Below are 26,339 nucleotides of genomic sequence, written 5' to 3' on the forward strand. Positions count from 1 at the left end.
TGCCAACCTCACACTGCCTGTGCAGTATAGATAAGTCACCCCTCTAGCAGGCCTTGCAGCCCTAAGGCAGGGTGCACTATACCATAGGTGAGGGCACCAGTGCATGAGCACTGTGCCCCTACAGTGTCTAAGCAAAACCTTAGACATTGTAAGTGCAGGGTAGCCATAAGAGTATATGGTCTGGGAGTCTGTCAAACACAAACTCCACAGCACCATAATGGCTACACTGAAAACTGGGAAGTTTGGTATCAAACTTCTCAGCACAATAAATGCACACTGATGCCAGTGTACATTTTATTGTAACATACACCCCAGAGGGCACCTTAGAGGTGCCCCCTGAAACCTTAACCAACTACCCGTGTAGGCTGACTGGTTTTAGCAGCCTGCCACACTCGAGACATGTTGCTGGCCACATGGGGAGAGTGCCTTTGTCACTCTGTGGCTAATAACAAAGCCTGTACTGGGTGGAGATGCTTATCACCTCCCCCTTGCAGGAACTCTAACACCTGGCAGTGAGCCTCAAAGGCTCACCCCCTTTGTTACAGCACCCCAGGGCATTCCAGCTAGTGGAGTTGCCCGCCCCCTCCGGCCACGGCCCCACTTTTGGCGGCAAGGCCGGAGGAGATAATGAGAAAAACAAGAAGGAGTCACTGGCCAGTCAGGGCAGCCCCTAAGGCAACCTGAGCTGAGGTGACTCTGACTTTTAGAAATCCTCCATCTTGCAGATGGAGGATTCCCCCAATAGGGGTAGGAATGTGACCCCCTCCCCTTGGGAGGAGGCACAAAGAGGGTGTAGCCACCCTCAGGGCTAGTAGCCATTGGCTACTGCCCTCCCAGACCTGAACACACCCCTAAATTCTGTATTTAGGGGCTCCCCAGAACCTAGGAACTCAGATTCCTGCAACCTAAGAAGAAGAGGACTGCTAAGCTGAAAAACCCTGCAGAGAAGACGGAGACACCAACTGCTTTGGCCCCAGCTCTACCAGCCTGTCTCCCCACTTCTAAAGACACTGCTCCAGCGATGCTTTCCCCAGGGACCAGCGACCTCTGAATCCTCAGAGGACTGCCCTGCTCTAGAAGGACCAAGAAACTCCAGAGGACAGCGGCCCTGTTCACCAAAGACTGCAACTTTGAAACAAAGCAGCAACTTTGAAACAACTTGTGTTTCCCGCCGGAAGCGTGAGACTTGCTACTCTGCACCAGACGCCCCCGGCTCGACTTGTGGAGAACAACCACTTCAGGGAGGACTCCCCGGCGACTGCGAGACCGTGAGTAGCCAGAGATGCCCCCCCCCGAGCTCCCACAGCGACGCCTGCAGAGGGAATCCCGAGGCTCCCCCTGACCGCGACTGCCTGCTTCCCAGATCCCGACGCCTGGTAAAGACTCTGCACCCGCAGCCCCAGGACCTGAAAGATCGGAACTCCAGTGCAGGAGTGACCCCCAGGAGGCCCTCTCCCTTGCCCAGGTGGTGGCTAGCCCGAGGAGTCCACCCCCCCCCCCCCCCCCCCCCCCTTGCCTGCCTGCATCGCCGAAGAGACCACTTGGTCTCCCATTGATTTCCATTGGAAACCCGACGCGTGTTTGCACACTGCACCCGGCCGCCCCTGTGCTGCTGAGGGTGTACTTTCTGTGCTAACTTGTGTCCCCCCCCCCCCCCCCGGTGCCCTACAAAACCCCCCTGGTCTGCCCTCCGAAAACACGGGTACTTAACTGCTGGCAGACTGGAACCGGGGCACCCCCTTCTGCATTGAAGCTCATGCGTTTTGGGCATCACTTTGACCTCTGCACCTGACCGGCCCTGAGCTGCTGGTGTGGTAACTTTGTGGTTGCTCTGAACCCCCCAACGGTGGGCTACCTTGGACCCAAACTTGAACCCCGTAGGTGGTTTACTTACCTGCAAAAACTAACTAACTCTTACTCCCCCCAGGAACTGTTGAAAATTGCACTGTCTAGTTTTAAAGTAGCTATATGTGATTTACTTGAAAACTGTGTATGCTATTTTGATTATTCAAAGTTCCTAAAGTACCTACTTGCAATACCTTTCATTTGAAGTATTACATGTAAAATTTGAACCTGTGGTTCTTAAAATAAACTAAGAAAATATATTTTTCTATACAAAATCCTATTGGCCTGGAATTGTCTTTGAGTGTGTGTTCCTCATTTATTGCCTGTGTGTGTACAACAAATGCTTAACACTACTCCTTTGATAAGCCTACTGCTCGACCACACTACCACAAAATAGACCATTAGTATTATCTCTTTTTTGCCACTATCTTACCTCTAAGGGGAACCCTTGGACTCTGTGCATACTATTCCTTACTTTGAAATAGTGCCTACAGAGCCAACTTCCTACATTGGTGGATCAGCGGTGGGGTACAAGACTTTGCATTTGCTGGACTACTCAGCCAATACCTGATCACACGACTAAATTCCGAAAATTGTCATTAGAAACTGATTTTTGAAATTTGAGCTATTTTTCTAAATTTTTAAAAGTCCTGCTAGGGCCTTGTGTTAGTCCCTGTTAGCATTTCTTTTAGAGTTTAAAAGTTTTGTGAAAGTTTGAAATTAAGTTCTAGAAATAGTTTTAGATTCTTAAAATGTATTCTAACTTTTAGAAACATAATGTCTAATGCAGAAGAGAATGTGATGGAACTCGACCTCACACCTTACCTCCATCTTAAGATGAGGGAGCTAAGAGGTCTCTGCAAAATATAAAAAAAATCCCAGTTGGCTTAAGACCCTCCAAACAACAGCTCCAGGAGCTGCTGGCAGAGTTTGAAAAAGCCAACCCCTCTGAGGATGACCTCCCAGAGGAGGAAGATAGTGACTTGGAGGAGAATTCCCCCCTTCCAGTCCTAACTAGGGAGATCAGGGACCCTCAATCCCTGACTCCAACCATAATAGTCAGAGATGCTGCTTCCCTCACAGGAGGGTCCAGCACCTCTGTTATCACTGAGGAGAGCCTCAGTGAAGATGACCTCCTGTTAGCCAGGATGGCCAAAAGATTGGCTTTTGGAGAGACCGCTCCTAGCCATAGAAAGGGAAAGACCAGAGATGGGTTTTGGTCCCATCCATGGTGGCAGCAACATAAATATGGTCAGAGATTCTCCTGACATGTTGAAAATCCCAAAAGGGATTGTAACTAAATATGAAGATGGTGATGACATCACCAAATGGTTCACAGCTTTTGAGAGGGCTTGTGCAACCAGAAAAGTAAAGTAAAAAGGGCACACAAGTAAGATGTGCCTTTATTCCAATAAAGTACAATACGCTAATAGCTTTTCAAAATCATTATTACATTTTATAGAAGTGAATAATTGTGCCAGGCTTATCGTGGTGCAGTGTTGTGAAATATACATTACTTTTAAGAACAAAAGGTCCCAAAACAGAGACCAAAGCTAATTAATCTGGCAGAGTTCCACATGGGTCAGCTCTGTTCCCACCCACATATTTTACACGTGTGAATTTACTACTGTGGTGTTGATGCCCTTGTATTTTTGACAGTATTAGTCCTAGCTGAAGACCAAATGCTGGCTAGCTCACTTAACATGAAGGACCCATTTTGATAGGGTCTAATCATGTAATCCCAGAACTGAACCAAAATTGCTAGGCTTAACTTTAACTCAACATGGTGATGTTGATACACCAAATTCAAGGCTTTAGTTATTTTTGTGTTTTCTTCACTGAATGTCGTAATATGCATGGGTACTGGACAAATGGCAGATGCAGCTGACAAGGAAAGACGTAGTGCACAAAAGATACATAGAATACAGTGGTGGAGATGAAACTTGTAGTTCAGTGAGACCACATACCTTTGTTTTAAGGGATTGGAAAGCAAATAATTATGTCTTTGTTTACTACAAGTGACAGTGTTAAACCACTTCACTTGCTGATAGAATGGCAGATCTTTTTAAGCTGTGGCAACCCCTTTGTTTCTGTGGCAGGAGAGAATTGACAGAGCAGACCTTGGAATGATTCCAGGTCTGGGGTAGCTGAAGTGATAAATCCTTGATCTGCCGTATTGTGGTGAATCCCTAAGAATTCTGTTTCAGGATGCGTTTCATACACCAATAATAAATCTTAATCCTCCTCTGCAAGCAACACCTTTTTGCAGGCTAACCTGGTTGCAGGGCGCAGCAGATAATTGTCTGTAATCCACATAACCCCTCAGGTATCAAATGCTAAATCTTCCCTTCTCGTGCCCTGTTGTCACCTTACCTCACCTCACTACCATCCATCTCCTCCGCCTATAAATAACTTTCCTGTGGTGAGACTCCTTTCCACTCCCGACACTCTTTATACGCACTCCCATTACAATGCTCCATACGTTACTGGCCTGGTTCACGCTGTACCACTCAATATATGCAAAGACATACAGATGTCCTAAAACGAAAATGTCTGCAGTGTTCTTGTCTTTAGTTTGACAGCAGCAGGGCAGAGCTGTACAGTAGTCCATCAGCTTGCCATGTATGGGCATAGTGGGAAATGTGGGGAGCAGTTGTAGGGAGAGGACCACTGGCACCTTTCTTTCTGCACATTAGCCATCCTGGCCATACTCAATTTTTGGTTGCTGTGAGATTAATGTGGGTTGGCTTATATAATCTGTCCACTTCAGCCTTACTCCTCAGTTGAAGACTTCAATTAATAAAAACCACTTGATGTCAGGACTTGACCCTGATTGATTTCTTTCGTGATGTGTAATTTGAAAATCTGACTTTTTTTTTCTTGAAATTCTTCAGCTGAAGGTACTACCTCGGGACTTGCAATTGTGTTCGGAGACCGCATCTGGGGTGGACGTCGGTGGTCAGCATGAGTGGGGGGAGTTGGTGCAGCTTGACCCTCAGACTGTGGGGGTGATTGTTCGTCTGGAGAGAGAGACTTTTCAGGTGGGTGTTCCATGATGTTTTACTGATGGCACCTGGGGCATGCCCCCAAACAGCACTGCGGCATCTTCACATATTTAGACATACTGTAATGCTCTCTGCCTGATCCCACAGATTCTGAATATGCATGGGAAAGTGGTCACAACAAAGCACCAGGCTGTGACCAGGAAGAAGGACAACCGGTTTGCTGTGGCCCTGGATTCTGAGCAGAACAACATCCATGTCAAAGATATTGTGAAAGTCATAGACGGACCTCATTCGGTACAAGATGCTATTATTAAAATTAACAAAGCATTATCATATTGATTGGACCAGTTCCAGGCACAAGCCACATGCATAAAAACTGGTTTTATTGTATTGCTCTTCCCTAACTGAATGTGCACCCTTCCGATAGTTTGATTGCAGATGGTGATGTATTTAGAAACAGATTGAATTTTGGACATGAACACTGATGTGTGTTGGCTTTTTCTTTGTTTCCTGCAGGGGCGTGAGGGGGAGATTCGGCACTTGTTCCGGGGCTTTGCATTCCTGCACTGTAAGAAACTTGTGGAAAATGGAGGCATGTTTGTCTGTAAAACGCGCCACGTTGTTCTGGCTGGAGGCTCCAAGGTAACTTGTGTAAAACAACAAGACTTGTGTTTGTAACAAGTAGCTACAGATAGTGGTAAAAAGGCACCTGCTCTCACAACCTGTTTTTGTAAAGTTAGAGTTGAAACAGGGACTTGCCCCGTGAGACATCAAGGGATACTGCAGCGTACATGCCAACATTCCCCATTCAGACAGGAATATCACCATTTTTAAAGCCCCAAATGGCTTAAGTTTAAGTGTCTCCTGCCTACAATTGCCACTGCTTCAAATTTAGTCAACGGGGAAAATAAATTCCCTATTTTTTTGTCATTCTTTCCCTCCTGCCTTGTTCAAAAAGCAATCATGTATGCTGCAGAGATAAGACTCTTTCAGGGATGTTGCAGTGCTGGGTCTCCTTCAGAGATGTCGCAAAGTTTTCAGGCATTGGATGCTATTGTATGGCCTTGTCTTGCCGGCATGGTTGCGCAAGAGTGTAGTCTTTCTCCATAAGGTGTGGTTTAAGACCTGGCTCTGTCCATAAGGGTTAATCTAGTGATTTATCTTTGTAAATATTGGGTGCTGCAGTGCCCCTTTTTTTTGGTGCACTAGGAGGTTTATGCAATAAAAAAAGATCCGTGGAAATGCAACATAAAATACCATGACTTTTTTCTGAAAGGGGGCCACAGAGACTTGTCTTCAGGGTGCTGCAGAGAATAGTTAATGTCTACAAAATGCTACAAGGTCTGGTTTTCATTCAAATTATTCTGAGGGTCGATTATTCTTAACACTTAAGTTGGAATTATTATGAACAGTCTCCTTTGGAATCTTTCTACCTCTTTTTCTATTTACAGCCTCGGGATGTCACAAACCTCACAATAGGAGGATTTGCACCAATGAGTCCTCGTATTAGTAGTCCTATGCATCCTAGCGGGGCAGGTGAGAACATTTCTTAATACAACTGCTGTTGATTACCTTCAGCTTAACCAAACCACCCATTTTGTGTAAATGTCATCTTTGTCTAACCACCACTTCTCATGCCCAACAGGACTCATACCTTGTAGCTATGTCACTCTTATACTTGGTGCCAAAAGGGAGCCTAGTTTGTAGTTTTTTTTTTTTATCTAAGTGCTTATAAATTGTGGAGTGGATGCCCTGATGTAATCTTAGCGTCATTTGTTACGCCTGATTACCTTGCAGCAGGACCAAGAGGCGGTGCAGCTGCGGGAGCTGGAATGGGACGAGGTCGTGGACGTAGAGATAGTGATCTGATTGGGCAAACTGTGCGCATCTCTCAAGGACCCTACAAAGGTAGGAAGCTGATGAAACATGGGTGGAAACATGACCTCAGAATATCTCATCGTTATTTATGCTTTTCCAATAATCCCCCAGTGTGCCAAAACCCCCTTCCTTTCCAGCCCTAGGATCCTTTTCCTTCGTTGTGGAGGTGGTAATTGGAGACTCGGCAGTGAAAAGGCATCTTGAAAAGTCTCTAGTCCTAGCTTCCTTTCATTGGCATTAGCAGTTAACAATATGCTCCTCTGACCGCATATCCTATTGTATCCAGCTATCCACTTTCCTTTCTTTATATTTTTCTTCTCCTCCCTCTGTCTTACTGCAAATTCTTCTCTACTTTTCCTTCCCAGATTTAATCCCTTATAATCCTTTTTTGTTTTTTTAAACAAATTAACTCTTAACTTTTATATCCTTCCTATCTACTTTGTCTACTCATTATATTTTCTTCTTCCAGTAATCTTTCTATTCCTCCTGTTACTGTTCTTTGATCTCTCCTTTCCTATTTTTATCACTCGTGTTTTGCCTTATCGCTTCCTTGCCACATTTTATTCACCCTCTCCACTCTCCCTCTTTTTTTTCCCGCCTTCTTTACTCTCCTCTCTCTCACCCACATTTCTCTTGTTATCCTCACTTTATGGCTTACACTGTCAGATATTAAGTCACTGTTGGGTGCGCCCATAGTTTATTCTCATGCTCCAGCTTTTATTTGTAGACCTTGTATAGTGACCCGATTGTCTCTTTAGGGTACATTGGAGTCGTAAAGGATGCCACTGAATCCACAGCTCGAGTTGAGCTCCACTCCACCTGTCAGACTATCTCAGTAGATCGTCAGCGTCTCACCACAGTGTAAGTGTGCTGCATTTTCATGGAGATGGGAGTCTATTAAAGGGATCAGTTGTAACTCCTAGGCACTTAAGGCAAAGAGAGCAGAATCGAGTGGTGTTATGTACCCCTGACAATAAAAATGTGAAATTGATAGGTTCAGAGGTGTTATGAAGATATGTTTAATGTGGAATTGGGGGTAAAAAGTACCTTAGAGTTAAGTGCCATGTAGAATTATGATATACAAATACCAGGAATGTTGGTTCCGAAGAGTAGAGCTTCCACATGGAATATCAAGGCATAAAGGATGCCCTTATTACATTGATCCGTATGTTGCTGGAAGATGTAACATACCCTTTATTTGGGAGGTCTGACATTGCTTTGAGAGGGGGAAGATTGGCTGCTCAAACATCTTTTCATTGCCCAGTGTGCTAAATCCTAAGGACAATTGTAGTTTTCCTGATGGGTGATCCAGGAAATCTTGAGGAGGTTCTGCTTAGCATGAAGCTGTGTGACCTAACTACAGGACAAGGGCCATTTAAGTTTTTTGTTTTTGTTTCTCCATTTGCAGCGGTGCTAGACGTCCAGGTGGAATGACATCCACGCACGGCCGTACACCCATGTATGGCTCCCAAACACCCATGTATGCCTCCGGATCCAGAACACCCATGTACAGCTCACAGACACCTGTTCATGATGGTGAGTGCTTGTCCCCATTCCTCTTATGGTGTTCCCTCTATTTCTCCTCCAATTTCAACTTCTCAGCTGCTCCCCACCACCTATTAGTTGCACTGTCCTGTTTGTAGCAATGTCCTTCCTTCTGTGAATAGTAAATAAATATTTATGAGGGTAGCTTTCCACTGTGGAAATCTTTCTCAGGTTCCAAGCTTAGATGACGCTTCTAGCATCAGAGCGGACAAATGCCCTCCCCCCCCCCCCCCCTTCCAAATGAGACAGAAACTTTCTGTGTTTACAAATTTGACCAGGATCCTAAGCTGGAGAAGGCAGGGTTTAGCTCTCTTCATACAGATTCGTTGAATAATCTCGTTGTTTAGATTCATGACTTAGTTAACTTGCACATTTGGTTCAATGCACTTAGGTCAGATGCAGCCGAGCCCATCTTTTTCGGAGCTTAGATTTATGGCGCTTATTCCTAACCCAACCTTTATCTTGGAATACATCTCATTGATCCTTCATCTGTTGTTCAAGCTCTGAACTTGGTTCAGTTTCTCAGGACTGTGTTTCATTAGAAAGTGAAGGGGCAGTTCTCTCCTGTATATCAAAAGACAACTCTTACTTTTCACTGCAGTGATTTACAGCGCAAAGTAGCATATCAATTTTTTGTTTGACTTAAAAGGGTATGTATCCTAATGTGAATTCTTCAGCCCTGCGCACAGGATTGACTGAGTCCCAGTAGGAATGATGAACGACCTTCAAAGCATTTCTGCCATCTCTGTTTATTGGGTGCACATATGATTCCTGTGTGTTTCCAACACTTACTCTGTTTGCCATCTCTGGTGTCTAACTTAATTTACAATGTTACCTTACCTTGTGTATAAAGGACACTTTCTTTTAGTCCTATTTTCACTCCTTTTGTATAGAGCTAGACAAAACGATTTTGGCTTTCTTAGGGAAATCAGAATACCTCTTCTGTCCACTAAGCCCCCCCAGACACATGTAATTATTACCCATCTTCCTACAGACGAGGAACAAAACATTGAAACGTGGCTAGGACGAGTGTTACTTTTGTGCAAGCATTCGCTAAACACTGCAGTTCGAACTCTCACTTCAGACAGGTTGCAGCTGAGACAAATAATACATCCGAATCACAGTTGCTTCTTTCCCTCTTTCTACTAGCTCCTTTATGGAATTAATGGGACTGCTCAATAAATATTATGAATACGGCAATGTCTTCATGGGCATGTGAATTTCTGATAGACATTACCAGGGGATCTGGTTATTTTAATGCTCCCACATAGATACCTACCACTTTGAAGTGCTAATCTGAAGAAAATGACAGTCTTACAGAATATGCATTTTTTTAAATTCAGTAATGCACCCAGCTGCTACAGAAAAGTACGTTTCCCTTTGCTAGTGTCATTTTGTACCTTTTTTCCTTTTATAACTGTTAACTGGCTACTGGTTCTAAACTCTTTTCAGGAAGCCGGACACCTCACTATGGTTCACAGACGCCTCTCCATGATGGCAGCCGGACGCCAGCACAAAGTGGAGCCTGGGATCCGAACAACCCTAACACACCCTCCAGGTTGGTGGGATAGCCTTCCTTGTTTCCTATGGGGATTCAAATTGAGCTTCTCCTGTGTGAAGCATTTACTAGTCCTTTAGTATTTTAGGTGGATGATTATACTTGGTACCATACTAGACAAGCAATCTTAAATGAAGACTATTTGATTTTCATCAGCTAGACTTTACCAGTCCTTTCATGGTTTGCAGAAAAAGCTTAAAGGCTTTCTGCACCTTATGTCTTCCCACTAGTTATAGATACCTGTGGAATAATCAAGAAGGATGTGTAAAAATTGAAAACCCTTCATACAAGTCACAAAATTGACTGAAATTCTATCGGAAGCATTCTTTGATGAGAAGCATGAGAGTCTTCTAACATATGTAGTGAGAAAAATGTGTCAAAGTCATAAGCAGTGTTTCATTAAAGTAATTTTTTTTATATTCTTCAGGGCTGAGGCAGAAGAATATGAGTTTGCTTTTGACGACGAACCCTCACCTTCTCCGACTGGATATGTTGGGACACCAAATCCACAGACACCAGGCTATCCAGATGTGCCATCCCCACCGGTTAATCCACAGTACAACCCTCAAACACCAGGCACGCCAGCGATGTGAGTATTCGCCCCACTTTAAAACTAGTTTCTGAACCATTTCTGTCCCCTATTGATATGCACTCCAGTACTCTTCTATTTTCACAAACCTATCTTCCTTCAGGTACAATACAGACCAGTTCTCCCCGTATGCTGCACCATCTCCGCAGGGTTCCTACCAGCCAAGTCCAAGTCCACAGAGTTACCACCAAGTGGCACCAAGTCCTGTTGGCTACCCAAATACCCACTCGCCTGCCAGCTATCATCCAACCCCCTCACCCATGGCATATCAGGTATGGTTTCTTGACACTGTGATCGGATAAATGAAATTCTGCTCGTGCGGTTTTCAGCCTCCCTTATCCACAAGATTTTTTTACTGCTGTAATCCAAACTTAATTTTACTGTTACTTACTAAACCATGTCACTTTGGCTAGCCTTTCCGCCCTCCTTCCATAAGCCTGTTCATGCTTATGAGGCAATAGACATTTGCTTCTTGGCACTAGTGATCTTAACCACACAAAGCAAATCTAAATCTAAAAGGCCAAGTATTGGCCAAAATGCTATGACATTTTGATAGTGTCAAGTGACAGAGGATCACTTAACAGATATGTGATTAACAATTTCTGTGATAGTGTTGCACTCCAAACCCCATGGTCTTGTAGGTTGCTCTTGGTGTTCACTCCTTTTAATGTTCTACGCAGTCGATTGAAATGATGATTTGTATTGACATAAGGAACACTCCAGTATTATGTGCCAAGAGAATGCTCGGTGCTTCTGACTTCAGGGTTCATGTGATGTATTACTATTCTGGGTAATTGGGGACCAGCTGAATCGTACAGTTACCCACATCAGTTGGCACCTGTACCCGGCGGAACCTGTCAACTTCACCACACATTGAGAGGGCAATAATAGACTTGCAGCGGTCCCCAAAAAATCTCTAGGCTGTGACGCATGGGGGTGAGCAGTGGCAGTCCTGCTCATTATTTTAATTTCTTTTATAAGCAAATCTTCATTTCTCAATTAAAAACAGTTTATGAATCCTTTATAACAATTTCCCATCCAAATACATATATAGAAATTTCTCAGATTGACCTGGTAATCAGTTTTAATGCCAAAGCATTCTGTTTCATTAGAATCTCCTTCAGGTGAAAAACGATAAATATGGTGTTCGAGGCTTGTGTGGCTGTAGATACAGATGGTTGGCGGCATACTCCTGCCATCTAGTGTTTGGTCCGAATGTGTGCAAGTTTTTTTTCTTCGAAGAAATCTTATGAGTCACTAGGTAGGGTGAATCCTCCTCTTGGTGATAATGCACATGGCCATCGACCCCATTGTTGGATTGTTTTCTTTGTTACCATTGGGTTTGGATGTGTGTGCCTGCTCTCTGGTTTGACACCATCACTGTTCTCCTTATGGTTCGTGCAGCACTAGTCCCCTCATCGGTATTGTTTCGATTGCCTTTTCCATTCTGCTCATCGAGTTATTTCACTATTGCTCGCCGAGTCACTTCGACTGCGGCCCCTACAAGGCCTTGGCCTTTGGGGCCTTTCTTTGATCTCCATCACCTTCTTTAGAGAATGCTTCGCTGGTGATGGAACGGATGTCCTTCCGTTACTTCCCATGCTGCCACATGAAGTATCTCTGGACCGATCAACACCAGGTATGTAATCTGTATTTGTCACCAGTGAAGCGGATTGTGACGCCTGCCGCTCCTTGTGCTCAAGGAAAACCCTCAGAGACCATTGAGCACGTTGCCTCAAGATGTTGTGGAGGAGCATCAAAGGAGGATAAGATCACCCTCAGCCATCAGTTATGGATGAAGAGGCGTTATCGATTGAGGGCTGTTCCGGCTTCGAGGTCGACTTGGAGATGGAGGAAGGTACACTGGCTCTATAAGTCATGTCCATGGCACCCCCTGTCCCAACACAGTGTCGATCCCTTCAAAAGGCACTTAGCTCCTCTGGAATAACATACAGAGATCCTTGGACTGCCACTGCCTTCAGTCCATGGTTGGCATGAGCAACTGATTCAGACACCCCAACCTCTGGCTCGGCACCCAAACACCAGCTAAAGCTGAAGCCTTCGGTATTGAGCACTTCTGTTCCGGAACCCCACCCGGTGCCTACCTGACCCTCAGTGCCGAGCCAAACATCGCTGACCACATCTGCCACTTCGACGCCAAGCAGAGATTCAGTACTGGAACCTGGGTAAGATTTGAAAACTTTGAAGCCGAATTTCAAGCATGATTCCAGCAAGCCAGTGGAGCCCATTCTGCCTAGACTCCAAGAGCAACTGGATGCCAAGCAAAAGGAAATCTACATCCAACCTCGCACTGAACGTATCCTTGCCAGATCTTTCACTCCAGTTCTTCCACCACCTAAGACGGCTGCCTTTCCAGGAGGCTCTGGACTCACCAGTACCACCAAAACACCGAAAAAGACAGACAAGGCCACAGCCCTTTACATCCACCACCACCACCACAAGCTTCACATTCTCCACAACAGTCTATAGAAGACCCACTAGATATTTCACCTTCGATGACAATATGATACTGCTGGGCAGGATGTGGGACAAAACACTTTTGGAACACCACCACATATCGACCCCCGGGATACTTATGATATCGACCCTTCAGGGGACAAAGACCCAGATCTATACCACCTGTTCCTCCACTTCTGATGACTCAACATCCTATCAGGAACGTATAGGTAGAGCTGCTGCGTTTCACGATGTACAACTCCATAAAGAGCCTTTAGAAGAGTGTTTCCTCTTTGAAACACTACTCATAGGGCCACGCAGTATCTCTGTATGCTAAAGGACATGTTAAAACATACAGAGGAAATCTTTAAACACCCTATTATGGCTAGTGTTATAACACCAAGGGTAGACAAAAGTATAAGCCCTCCCCCATCTGATCCCATCTATATCAGGGGCTTGTTACCACCAGACCCTCTTGTCATTACCACTTCTCGCAAACTTGACAACTTGAAAGCTAGTGGACATCCCCAGCGCCTGACAAATAACACAAGAGTGTTGATGCGCGAGTAAAAGGGTTGTGGCACAATGTGCCCATCATTGGCGTATTGCAAATTCAATGGGACTACTTGCTCGTTACGATAGGGTCAATTGGAATGAAATGGAGGATCTGCTCTAATATCTCCTAGCAAAACACAAGGACAAGAACTTGTTCCTGAGGCAAACTTGTATCAAATACCTCAATACACTGTGCCTTAGACGCTGTTGACTCTGCAGCTAAGGGTATCACCACCAGCATCTTGCTCTGACGCCATGCATGTCTGCGGATTCTGGTTTCAAACCAGCGGTACAACAACATTTCCTCACTGTCCCCAAGTAGACCAAACACTAAAAAAAAAAAAATCAAAAAAAGATAGAGACAGTAAAAACTATGAGGGCCCTTCAGACACCTAATGTCTGTGGCTACCTTTGCTGCTCAACTTATCGCTGAGGATCCAAGGCAACTCTTAGGGCGCCTCCACCTCCTACCACCATAATCATGGTCAATAAACCTCCCCAAAAGGTTACTTCTGAGGTTCCTATATGGAAAACAATGCTAAAGGCAGAGGTAAGGGTGCTGGGTGCTTCCCCAAATGGAACAACACCCACCACCAAACAATGACTTCCCTTTTCTATCCCTGACCATATAACACCTGTTGAAGTTCATGTACAAGATTTCTTACCCATATGCAAACAATTACATCAAACAAGTGGGTGTTAGACATTATCCAACATTGCTATTGTCTGGAGCTCATTGCCACACTTCCCATCATTCTACCTCACACTCACATGCTATCATCGGAACATCAATCATTGCTCAAGCAGGAAGTCCAAGCTCTTCTTCTCATGGGAGCTATAGAACCTGTCCCTTTACATCAGGGTTATACTCTCTCTACTTCTTAATACCCAATTTTCACATATCAATACACTCAGCACATCGCAAATATCTACGGGTATGTTGTGGGCTACAAACCTGATCAGTTCAAAGTCCTTCCTTTCAGGGTGGCTACTGCACCTCGGGTATTCACCAGATGCCCAGTGGAGGTAGCAACCCATCTACACAGACAAAAATTGTACGTATTTCTGTATCTGGACGATAGGTTTATCAATGCCAGCTCTCATCAGCAGTGTCAACAACACACTCGAGTTACAATAGATTTACCCCATCACTTAGGGTTCACCATCAATATCACAAACTCTCACCTTGAACCTCTGCAGGTTCAACCGTATCTAGGGGCTGTTCTAAAGACACAAATAGGATTAGCCTATCCCAGTCCTGAAAGAATTCAGTTTCCAAGTGTTGTCACCCCAATTTCAGACAAATCAACAACTCAGTGATGAGGATACTTGTGTCTCCCCTGGGTATGATTGCTTCCAGCATTGCCATAGTACCAGTGTCAGATTACAAATGCATCTGTTACAGGAATGCCTAGCTCAACAGTGGTCTCAGTCACAGGGTCAGTTAGAAGATCTAGTGTTGATAGCGCCTTACTCGTCACTCTCTGCAATGGTGGAATACCAACAACCTATTACAAGGGCGGTCTTTCCTCGACCCTGTCCCCCACATCGCTGTCACAATGGACTCATCACCTACAGGATGGAGTGCACACTTGCCGGACCTCACACTTCTGGGTCTCTGGGGCACCAAATACCTTTGTTTCCACTCCAACTACCTAGAGCTTAAAGCTGTTCACCTAGCATTGAAAGCATTCCTACCTCACTTGGTTGACAAGATTGTCCTAGTCCGGACAGACAATAAGACAGCAATGTAATTTCTTCAGAAACAGGTTGGAGGGGGGGGGGGGGGGGATGTTCTCCACAAGTAAGCTGCAGATACACATGCTGTGCATAGATCGCCATCTAGTGTTTGGGTCGGAGTGTTACAAGTTGTTTTTCTTCTAAGAAGTCTTTTCTCGAGTCATGGGATCAAGTGACTCCTCTCGGTGATAGTGCGCATGGGCATCGGCTCCTTTGTTAGATTGTTTTCTTTCCGCCGTCGTGTTCGGACGCGTTTCCTCTCGCTGCAAGACCTACGATTCGGAAACTTTATATTAACTTTATTCTACCGTCGTTATTCAATCGATCGGATAGTACCATCTGGATCAAGAAAACGCCCTTTTAGGCGCTTGTGCCCTACTTGGGCCTGTTCATGCCTACTACGCCATAGCCTGATGGATCGGATTACATTGCAATTTTGTACATTCCTCGATGCCACGCGAAATTCCCTTACACTGATCAGCACTTGGCATGTAATCTTTGCCTTTCTCCAGAACATCGAGAGGAACATTGTGAAGCCTGGTGGTCGTTTCGGTCGAAAAAGACATCTGCGTGACGGGAGAGCCAGAAGACTCAAAATGGTTTCGAAATATACAAAGTCCACCGTCACCTTGGAGGAGGAGCAGGCACAGACGGCTGTTTCAAATTCAAGGGCACCGACTCGGAAGCAGAATCAAATGAAAACAGCCAACCTATCACAGTGGCTCAGTATGTGAGTACACCTGCCCCTATGTCCACTTCCAAGAAATCTGTTAAGGCCTTGGGTGCACCACTGCCAGAAAGCCCTCGTCCCATCCGAAAGATATCCATAAGGAGACAGGAAAAAATATTGCTTCCCTTCCTCCATATACCAAAAGGAAGCTGGTGTTTTAAGAGATTCTAGCCACTGCTCCACCACCAGCAAAAATGTTTAAAAGAAAGGAGAAGCAATCACCTCTACAGCTCTCATCGCCATATTCGCCACAGCTTTTTTTCTCCTCCACCTACTACCCCACTACCCTCACCATCACACTCCCACACCTACTCACAGGGAGATACAGTGGACCCTTGGGACCTGTATGACTTAGATCCTATACCGTCAATTGACCCAGATCTCTATCCTACTAAACCTTCACCATCAGAGGATAGTACAGTTTACACTTAGGTCATATCTAGGGCAGCTGCATACCATGGGGTTCAGATGCGTGCGGAACCATTGGAGGAGGATTTTCTTTTTAATACATTATCCTCCTCCCACTCACGCGACCAGTGTTTACCAATGCTGCCTGATATGCTTAGACATGCTGATATATTTAAGGAACCAGTCAAAGCTAAGGTTTTAACCCCAAGAATAGATAAAAAATATAAGCCTGCGCCAATGGCCCAGTCTACATTTCCCAACAAGTACCATCAGACTCCATTGTGGTTAGTCCTGCCAGATCAGGTGGTACTTTCAATTATCCACAATGGTTATTGCCTAGAACTAATTTATACTCCACCAAATATTCCCCCTCGCTCTCACAGGCTCTCTCCAGAACACAATGTTCTGCTAAAACAAGAAGTACAATCTCTATTACTTAAAGGAGCAATACAAATGGTTCCAATACCACAACAAGGAACAGGAGTATATTCTCTATATTTCCTTATACCAAAAAAGGATGGTACTCTTAGACCCATCCTAGATCTCAGACCTCTAAATCTATACATCCTGTCAGAACATTTTCACATGGTCACTCTACAGGTTGTAATTCCCCTACTACAGAAACACGCTTACATGGCTGCTTTAGAACTCAAAGATGCTTACTTCCATATTCCCATACATCCAGCTCACCCCAAATACCTAAGATTTGTAATAGCGGGAAAACACTACCAATTCAAATACTTCCCTTCAGCATAACAACAGCCACAAGGGTTTTCACAAAATGTCTAGCTGTAGTAGCAGCTCACCTCAGAAGACAACACGTACATGTCTTCCCTTATCTTGACAATTGGCTAATAAAATCAAGCAATATTCTGCAGTGCCAACAACACACTCAATGCACAGTAGATACCCTACACACATTAGGGTTCACAATCAATTACTAAAAATCTCATCTTCAACCAGCACAGATTCAACGTTACCTAGGTGCAATTCTCAATACTCAAAAAGCATTAGCCTACCCAAATCCACAAAGGATACAGGCTTTTCAATTCCTCATATCACAAATACAGCCCAATCAAAATTACACAGTAAGGTTTATCATGAAACTATTGGTAATGATGGCATCATGCATAAGCAATAGTACTGCATGCAAGACTAAACTTGGGACCACTGCAACAACAACCCGCAAGACAACAATGGTCTCAAGCACAGGGTCAATTACATGATCTAGTGTTAGACCGCCAAACTTACAAATCTCTGCAGTGGTGGAATCACAACTACTTAATAAAAGGGCAGCCATTTCAGGACTCTGTGCCACAGACCATAATAACAGATGCGTCAATGACAGGTTGGGGAGCTCATTTTAACAACCTAACCATACAAGGAGAATGGAACTCAACGCAATTAACTTATCACATAAACCATTAGGAATTGTTAGCCGTGTTCTTGGCCCTACAAGTTTTTCAACCTCAGATCAAGCACAAAATAGTCTTAATAAAAACAGACAATATGACAACAATGTATTATCTGAAAAAACAGGGGGGAAACATATTCATCCCAATTGTCCCTTCTAGCCCAAACACTATGGAAATGGGCAATTCACAATCAGCTTTACTGGCAAGCGGAATATATCCCAGGGATACACAACCAACTAGCAGACCTACTAAGCAGGACGCTGCAACAAATACATTAATGAGAAATTCACTCAGTTACTTCAACAGTACTTTCAAATGTGGGGAACACCAGACATAGATCTTTTCGCAATAAGCAAAATGCCAGAACTTCGCATCCAGACACCCACACCCTCTTTCCAAGGGCAATGCTCTATGGATCAACTGGTCAGGGATATTTGCTTACGCTATTCCCCCTCCCCTCTCCCATTAATTCCATTTCTGGTCAACAAACTACGTCACACCTCTCCCGATAATACTCATAGCTCCCACGTGGGCACGCCAACACTGGTACACAACACTTCTGGATATGTCAGTAGTACACCATCACAAACTTCCAAACAGATCAGATCTGTTAACACAGAACAAGGGTCAAATCAGGCATCCCAATCCCAGTGTACTCAATTTAGCAATTTGGCTCCTGAGGTCATAGAGTTTGGATATTTACACCTTCCATTAGAATGTATGGAAGTTCTAAAACAAGCATGTAAACCAACAACAAGACAATGCTATGCAACCAAGTGGAAAAGGTTTATTTACTACTGTCAACCTAAAAATATAGATTGACTTAAAGCATCAATACAATATATTGTATGTTACCTGCTTTATTTACAAAAAGCAAATTTTGCTTTTTACTCTCAGATTCATCTCACGGCTATATCGGCATACTTATAAACCATATTACATACTTCTGTCTTCAGAGTCCCTGTCATAAAAGCCTTTATCGAAGAACCTAAACGTATTATTCCACCCAGAACTCCATCAGTTCCTGCTTGGAATCTCAATATTGTACTCAAAAGATTAATGGGACCACCATTCGAGCCCGTGCATGCATGTAATATTCAAATTCTCACATGGAAAGTTGATTTCTTAGTACCAATTACTTCATTAAGAAGAGTGAGTGAAATACAAGCATTCACTCTGGAGGAACCATTTTTCCAAGTACACAAATATAAAGTTGTACTTACGACAAATCCAAAATGTTTGCCAAAAGTAGTTTCACCTTTTCACATTAACCAATCAGTGGAATTGCCAGTCTTCTTTCCACAGCCAGACTCGACTGCTGAAAGAGCGCTACACACACTTAACCTTAAAAGAGGTCTAATGTACTTTGTTGACAGAAAAAAAGATTTTAGGAAAACTAAACCGCTTTTTGTTGCTTTCCAACAACCACGTAAAGGTAATCCTATCTCAAAACAAGGATTAGCTAGATGGATTGTGAGATGTATTCAAACATGTTACATTAAAGCAAAAAGGCCACTTTTGATAACTCCTAAAGCACATTCCACCAGGAAAAACGGTGCTTCTATGGCATTTTTAGGAAACATACCAAAGGCAGACATGTGCAAAGCTGCCACATAGTGCACACCACATACAATCAGAAAACATTACTGTGTGGATGTATTATCAAAGCACCAGGCCAATGTTGGTCATGCAGTACTAAAAGCACTATTTCAATCCACTTCAACCCCTACAGGCTAGCCACCACTTTATTGGGAGAAGGACAGATTTTTGGTCTTTGCACAGCATGTGTATCTGCAGCTACACATGCCACCGAATGAAAAATGTCACTTACCCAGTGTACATCTGTTCGTGGCATGTAGTGCTACAGATTCACATGTGCCCTTCTCCTCCCCGGAAGCCTGTAGTCGTTGCAGTATTTATTTGTACATATTTACATTTGCATGGACATCTTATTTACTTATTACATTTAGTTGTACATTTACATTCATTCACTCTATCACTCGTTCCTATACCCTGCTGTGGGAAAACAATCTAACAAAGGAGTCGATGCCCATGCGCACTATCACCGAGAGGAGGATTCACTCGATCCTGTGACTCGAGAAAAGACTTCTTCGAAGAAAAACAACTTGTAACACTCCGAGCCCAACACTAGATGCGATCTATGCACAGCATGGGAATCTGCAGCACTACATGCCACGAGCAGATGTACACTGGGTAAGTGACAATTTCTATATAAATCGATTTTTTGCAGACATCCTCAACAGGATGCAGCAATAAGTCCATGTAGGGAAGTGCCCCTCTTTGATATGGTCAACCTCACTGCACTTTTGACAAAGTGCACTGGGTTCCTGCTGTCCAGGTCCCCAGTTCCAGATTCCTAAAACTGTGCAGTTGTTCCCCAGTTGGCAATACCTTTGCCATCCCTGTGAGATCCTGGTAAATGGTACCACTGGTAACTAGGTCCGAGGTGCCAAAGAGGATCTCCAAAGGCTGCAGCATGTATTGTGTAACCCTCAGGGACCCCTCGCCTAGCTCATGCAGACTGCCATTGCAGGCTGCGTGCCTTGTTGCATTTAAAAGAGAAAACACAACATGGCACACAGCCTGTGTGCCATGTACCCTACCACTGCATGCAGTATATATGTCACCCCTACAGCAGGCCAAACAGCCCTAAGGCATGGTGCATCATATAACATGTGGACGTATCTGCAAGAGCAGATATGTCCCTGCTATGTCTTTGTTGATTCTTAGACATAGTGAGTGGACAGCAAAGCCATTTTAAGTGAATGTGCTGGACAAAACGAGTTTCCCAGCTAGATGATGACTTCACTGAAAATAGGGGTATTTGGTATCAGACATCTCGTATTAATAAACCCACACTGATTCCAGTGATAGATTTATTAATACATGTACCCAGAGGAAACCTAAGAGGTGCCCCTTAAAAAACCTGACATCTACTAGTGAGCTGGCTCACTAGTTTCAGCTAGCCTGTCACAAACAGACAGGTTTCTGATCCTCAAGGGTGAGGGCCTCTGCTTGCTGGAGGTCAGGAACAAAGCCTGCTCTGGCAGGGTTGTTAACACAGCCCTCCCAACAGGATGACCTGCAAATCTGCATTCCAAGGCAGGGGGCTTCAAAGAAGCCCACCGGCCTTGGTATGTAGATCTGGCTTCCCTCAGAAGGGACGTGCCGATCTGCATACTTGGCACCATTTGGCACCTGGACAGGGGGGAAAATTAGTAGTCCGGAAGATGTGTCCTCTCTCAGGTACGTTTCACTCCTAAGGTGAGCTGCCTAATGTGGACACAAAATTTCAAAGTCTGCCACCTTGATGATGGCAGAACTAGGAACTCTGGAACAGGGTATACTCACTCCCCACAGGAAGAGGTCACATGGGGGCATAGTGACACCATGTGTAAGTAGCCCATTGGCTACTACCCTACACTCCCCTAACACTCCTACGTTTAGTATTATGGTGAGCCCCAGGCACCAGAAAATCAAATCCTGCTGACCCTAAGAAGGAGCCTCTAGAGATGCAAAAGGCAAGAACTGAAGACCAGTGACCTACTTGGCGCCAAGCCTGCCTGCTGACTTCGACAATTGCCTGAAAAGAAGCCTTGTTCTCCAGCGGCTTAAACTTCCAAAAGCCCGGGAAGACCGCCAGCCTTCACTCCAGCACAAGGTATTCCTGTAGAGTAGCAGAGTTGCTTCCCTGCATCCTCGCAGACAACCAAGAAACACTGAAGGGGACTCTGGACCACCAGAACATGATGTCGGACACCACCACTAGACCTGTGCCCCCTACACAGAGTTGAAGTGGGCCACTGGCACCAGCGTGCTCCCCAGCCTCTTCAGAAACAAAGCCCATCATGGGTTTCCCCACTGTGACCTTTTCACTGATGTCAGCAGCCTCTTTATGCAGGCCCCCACCCCCTTCACCCGCAACCACCGGTGACTGGAACTGTACCTCTGCACTCGGATGTCCTGGACCAAGGAGAAGAGGACCAATGGTGTCCCTGAGCATTACAAGAACTGATCACACTTGGTAGTTCACCCTGACCAGTCCTAGAGTCCTCAACTGCTTATCTTCTTGCTTGAACCAATCCACATTGGCTTAAATGGGGCACCAACGGTGAACTCACCACTGCACCTGCTTGCCACAGTGCTCCTCAAGGTGACCTGTTGGTGTGGCCTAGGACACTGACCCATACTCAACTCAAGTCCGGAAGATTGATCCTGTAAGCTGCTGTGGAGTGCCTGTTAGCCATATATTTTTTGTCTCCCATAGGGTAACATTGCAGCTTCAGAAAATTGAACAAAGTGTCTACTTTTTAAACCTGTGTTATTTTCTATTGCCAAAAGTACTTACCGGATCATATTGATTCTGGTTCCTAAACATATATAAAGATACTTGACATTTATGTAAATTGGTTGGACCTCCTTCTTGAGTCATGTCTCATTTATTGACCATATGCATATGGTAAATGTCTAACACTCCTCTCTGATACGCCTAAGGCTGTTTGACCACAGTGCCCACTAAGAGCATCTTGGGATTGCTAGAGCAACCCCCGTCCTCTAGTAAGGGAACCTCTGGACTCTTTACACATTATATTTCATTTTGATATACTATATAAAGAGCAAGCTTCCTACAGCCCACAAGTGGGAACTCCACCACCAAGTCCTTCCCTTAACTAGATCTCTTCACAGCTGCAGAAAGCGCTGAAACCCATACTTCGTGTCCATTTTCACCCACCCTCTATCAAAGGGAAACGCAATATGGATGAGGTTCGGGATATTTTCCTACTACACTTCTCCCCCTCTCACTCTCCTTCCATTTCTGGTTCAGAAGCTCAGGCAAATATCTCTCACACTAATACTAGTGGCTCCAACATGGGCCCATCAGTCCTGGTGCGCATTACTGGACCTCTCTGTAGTCCCGTACGAGAAGCTCCTTAACAGGCAGAACCTTCTCTCTCAGAACCATGGAAAAACTAATCACCAGGATCCCAAGGCTCTCAACCTGGCGATCTGGCTTCTGAAGTCCGAGAATACAGCTACCTGAATCTACCACCTGAATATATGGCCATTTTGAAAGACACTCCTAGGCCTACCACATTAGCATGCTATGTGGCTAAATGGGACAGGTTTGTTAGTTATTGTCATTCAAAACAAATTGATCTTTTCAATAACACTGTACCGAACATTCTTCGTTACCTGCTTCATTTATAACTCTCTGGGCTGGCATTCACCTCCATAACGATCTAGTTCGATGGCATCTGTCGCTGTAGATACGCATGTTCTGCAATAGCTCGCCATCTGGTGTTGGGCAGGAGTGTTACAAGTTGTTTTTCTTCGAAGAAGTCTTTCGAGTCACGGGACCGAGTGACTCCTCCTTCTGTCTCCATTGCGCATGGGCGTCGACTCCATCTTCGATTGTTTTTTTTCCGCCATCGGGTTCGGACGTGTTCCTGTCGCTCCGAGTTTCGGAACGGAAAAATAGCTAAATTTCAGAAGCTTTTCGTCGGTATTGTTGCGTTCGGGTTCGGCGTAGTTAGATTCAACACCGCGTCGAAGGATCGAAGAGCTCCGGTGCCCTTCGGGGTAGTTTTTTCGATCCCCCGTCGGGGCCTGGTCGGCCCGACCGCGTGCTGAAGAACGCCGATGGAACGGACCCCGTTCCGTTTCTGCCCCAAATGCCACCATAAATACCCCTACACGGACCAACACTTGGTCTGCAACCTGTGCCTGTCACCTGAGCACAGCGAAGACACCTGCGAGGCCTGTCGTGCGTTCCGGTCCCGAAAAACACTCCGAGACCGTCGAGCCAGAAGACTTCAGATGGCGTCCGCACCGACAGCCCAACGGGAGTTCGAGGAACAAGAAGAGGAAGGTACCTTCTCGATCCAAGACTCGGACTCCGAAGGATTCGACGATACACAAACCGTGAGTAAGACGTCGAAATCCACTCAGAGGAACATTTACAAGGCCCAGGGGACGCCACTGCCACCAGGCCATGGCTCGACCCATAAATTCGGTGACCGACCGTCGGCACCGAAAAAGGCCCGAACAGTGCCGAGATCGTCCGACTCCGGTCGAGACACCGGCACACAGCCTTCTCGGGACCGAGAAAGTGCTGGAGACAAGCGTCGACACCGAGATGCCGGTGTTGACACGGCTCGACGCCGAGACAGCGGGCCCGACGAAGATCGGCGCCGAGAGGTTTCGGCACCGAAAAAGAAAAAAGTCACCTCGGAGCCGAAAAAGGACGCAGACAGGGTTTCGGTACCGAAACAAGCTGCAACCGACCCAGCTTCAGGCTCTTATACAGAAGAACACTCGCTAACCTCACAAATGCAAAAGCATAGGTTTGAGGAAGAGCTACAATCAACGGATGTGGACCATACGCAAAAGCGTATTTTCATACAACAGGGGACAGGAAAGATAAGCACCCTTCCCCCTATTAGAAGAAAGAGAAGGTTGGAGTTCCAGACTGAACAGACACCACAACCAAAAGTGGTGAAAAGAGTTACTCCACCGCCCGTGATTAACGTCTCACCAGCACAAACTCCATCACACTCCCCAGCTCACACCACCATGAGCCAGGGTGACCAAGATCAGGACGCATAGGACCTATACGACGCCCCAGTGTCAGATAACAGCCCGGAGGCATACCCTACCAAGCCATCTCCACCAGAGGACAGCACTGCGTACTCTCAAGTGGTGGCCAGAGCAGCACAATTTCACAACGTAAGCCTCCACTCAGAACAGGTCGAGGATGATTTTTTATTCAACACACTCTCCTCCACCCACAGCTCATACCAAAGCCTGCCTATGCTCCCTGGAATGCTCCGGCACGCAAAAGAAATCTTTAAGGAGCCGGTCAAAAGTAGGGCAATCACACCAAGGGTGGAAAAAAAGTATAAAGCGCCTCCTACGGACCCGGTTTTCATCACTACACAGCTGCCACCAGACTCTGTTGTTGTAGGAGCAGCTAGAAAAAGAGCCAACTCCCACACATCTGGAGATGCACCACCCCCAGATAAAGAAAGCCGCAAGTTTGATGCAGCTGGTAAAAGAGTTGCAGCACAAGCTGCAAACCAGTGGCGCATCGCGAACTCCCAGGCACTACTTGCGCGCTATGACAGAGCCCACTGGGACGAGATGCAACATCTCATTGAACATCTGCCCAAGGACTTACAAAATAGGGCAAAACAAGTGGTTGAGGAGGGACAGACCATTTCCAACAACCAGATCCGCTCCTCCATGGACGCTGCAGATACAGCTGCACGGACAATTAATACATCTGTGTAGGAAGTTGGCTCTGTATGTGCTATTTCAAAGTAAGGAATAGCATGCACAGAGTCCAAGGGTTCCCCTTAGAGGTAAAATAGTGGTAAAAATAGATAATACTAATGCTCTATTTTGTGGTAGTGTGGTCGAGCAGTAGGCTTATCCAAGGAGTAGTGTTAAGCATTTGTTGTACATACACATAGACAATAAATGAGGTACACACACTCAGAGACAAATCCAGCCAATAGGTTTTTATATAGAAAAATATCTTTTCTTAGTTTATTTTAAGAACCACAGGTTCAAATTCTACATGTAATATCTCATTCGAAAGGTATTGCAGGTAAGTACTTTAGGAACTTCAAATCATCAAAATTGCATGTATACTTTTCAAGTTATTCACAAATAGCTGTTTTAAAAGTGGACACTTAGTGCAATTTTCACAGTTCCTAGGGGAGGTAAGTATTTGTTAGGTTAACCAGGTAAGTAAGACACTTACAGGGTTCAGTTCTTGGTCCAAGGTAGCCCACCGTTGGGGGTTCAGAGCAACCCCAAAGTCACCACACCAGCAGCTCAGGGCCGGTCAGGTGCAGAGTTCAAAGTGGTGCCCAAAACACATAGGCTAGAATGGAGAGAAGGGGGTGCCCCGGTTCCGGTCTGCTTGCAGGTAAGTACCCGCGTCTTCGGAGGGCAGACCAGGGGGGTTTTGTAGGGCACCGGGGGGGACACAAGTCCACACAGAAATTTCACCCTCAGCGGCGCGGGGGCGGCCGGGTGCAGTGTAGAAACAAGCGTCGGGTTCGCAATGTTAGTCTATGAGAGATCTCGGGATCTCTTCAGCGCTGCAGGCAGGCAAGGGGGGGGATTCCTCGGGGAAACCTCCACTTGGGCCAGGGAGAGGGACTCCTGGGGGTCACTTCTCCAGTGAAAGTCCGGTCCTTCAGGTCCTGGGGGCTGCGGGTGCAGGGTCTCTCCCAGGCGTCGGGACTTTAGGTTCAAAGAGTCGCGGTCAGGGGAAGCCTCGGGATTCCCTCTGCAGGCGGCGCGGTGGGGGCTCAGGGGGGACAGGTTTTGGTACTCACAGTATCAGAGTAGTCCTGGGGTCCCTCCTGAGGTGTTGGATCGCCACCAGCCGAGTCGGGGTCGCCGGGTGCAGTGTTGCAAGTCTCACGCTTCTTGCGGGGAGCTTGCAGGGTTCTTTAAAGCTGCTGGAAACAAAGTTGCAGCTTTTCTTGGAGCAGGTCCGCTGTCCTCGGGAGTTTCTTGTCTTTTCGAAGCAGGGGCAGTCCTCAGAGGATGTCGAGGTCGCTGGTCCCTTTGGAAGGCG

The 26,339-nt window shown here is 45.6% G+C and overlaps 1 protein-coding gene across 3 annotated transcripts in view; it reads left to right on the top strand.

Annotated features, from left to right (window-relative positions):
- LOC138259318 (transcription elongation factor SPT5) overlaps window positions 1-26,339 on the top strand; it is a 377,499-nt gene that overhangs the window by 285,445 nt on the left and 65,715 nt on the right. For 2 of the 3 annotated variants that reach the window (XM_069206950.1, XM_069206951.1), the window contains 10 exons: window positions 4,740-4,886; window positions 4,998-5,144; window positions 5,367-5,492; window positions 6,302-6,386; window positions 6,648-6,758; window positions 7,487-7,589; window positions 8,137-8,264; window positions 9,726-9,831; window positions 10,259-10,420; window positions 10,524-10,692. In XM_069206950.1, the coding sequence (XP_069063051.1) occupies window positions 4,740-4,886; window positions 4,998-5,144; window positions 5,367-5,492; window positions 6,302-6,386; window positions 6,648-6,758; window positions 7,487-7,589; window positions 8,137-8,264; window positions 9,726-9,831; window positions 10,259-10,420; window positions 10,524-10,692 (1,284 nt within the window). The remainder of the gene's footprint in view (window positions 1-4,739; window positions 4,887-4,997; window positions 5,145-5,366; window positions 5,493-6,301; window positions 6,387-6,647; window positions 6,759-7,486; window positions 7,590-8,136; window positions 8,265-9,725; window positions 9,832-10,258; window positions 10,421-10,523; window positions 10,693-26,339) is intronic. The other variant, XM_069206952.1, reaches the window with a different exon arrangement.

Source organism: Pleurodeles waltl, chromosome 9 (genome assembly GCF_031143425.1).
Source record: "Pleurodeles waltl isolate 20211129_DDA chromosome 9, aPleWal1.hap1.20221129, whole genome shotgun sequence".
NCBI classification, from domain to species: Eukaryota; Metazoa; Chordata; class Amphibia; order Caudata; family Salamandridae; genus Pleurodeles; species Pleurodeles waltl.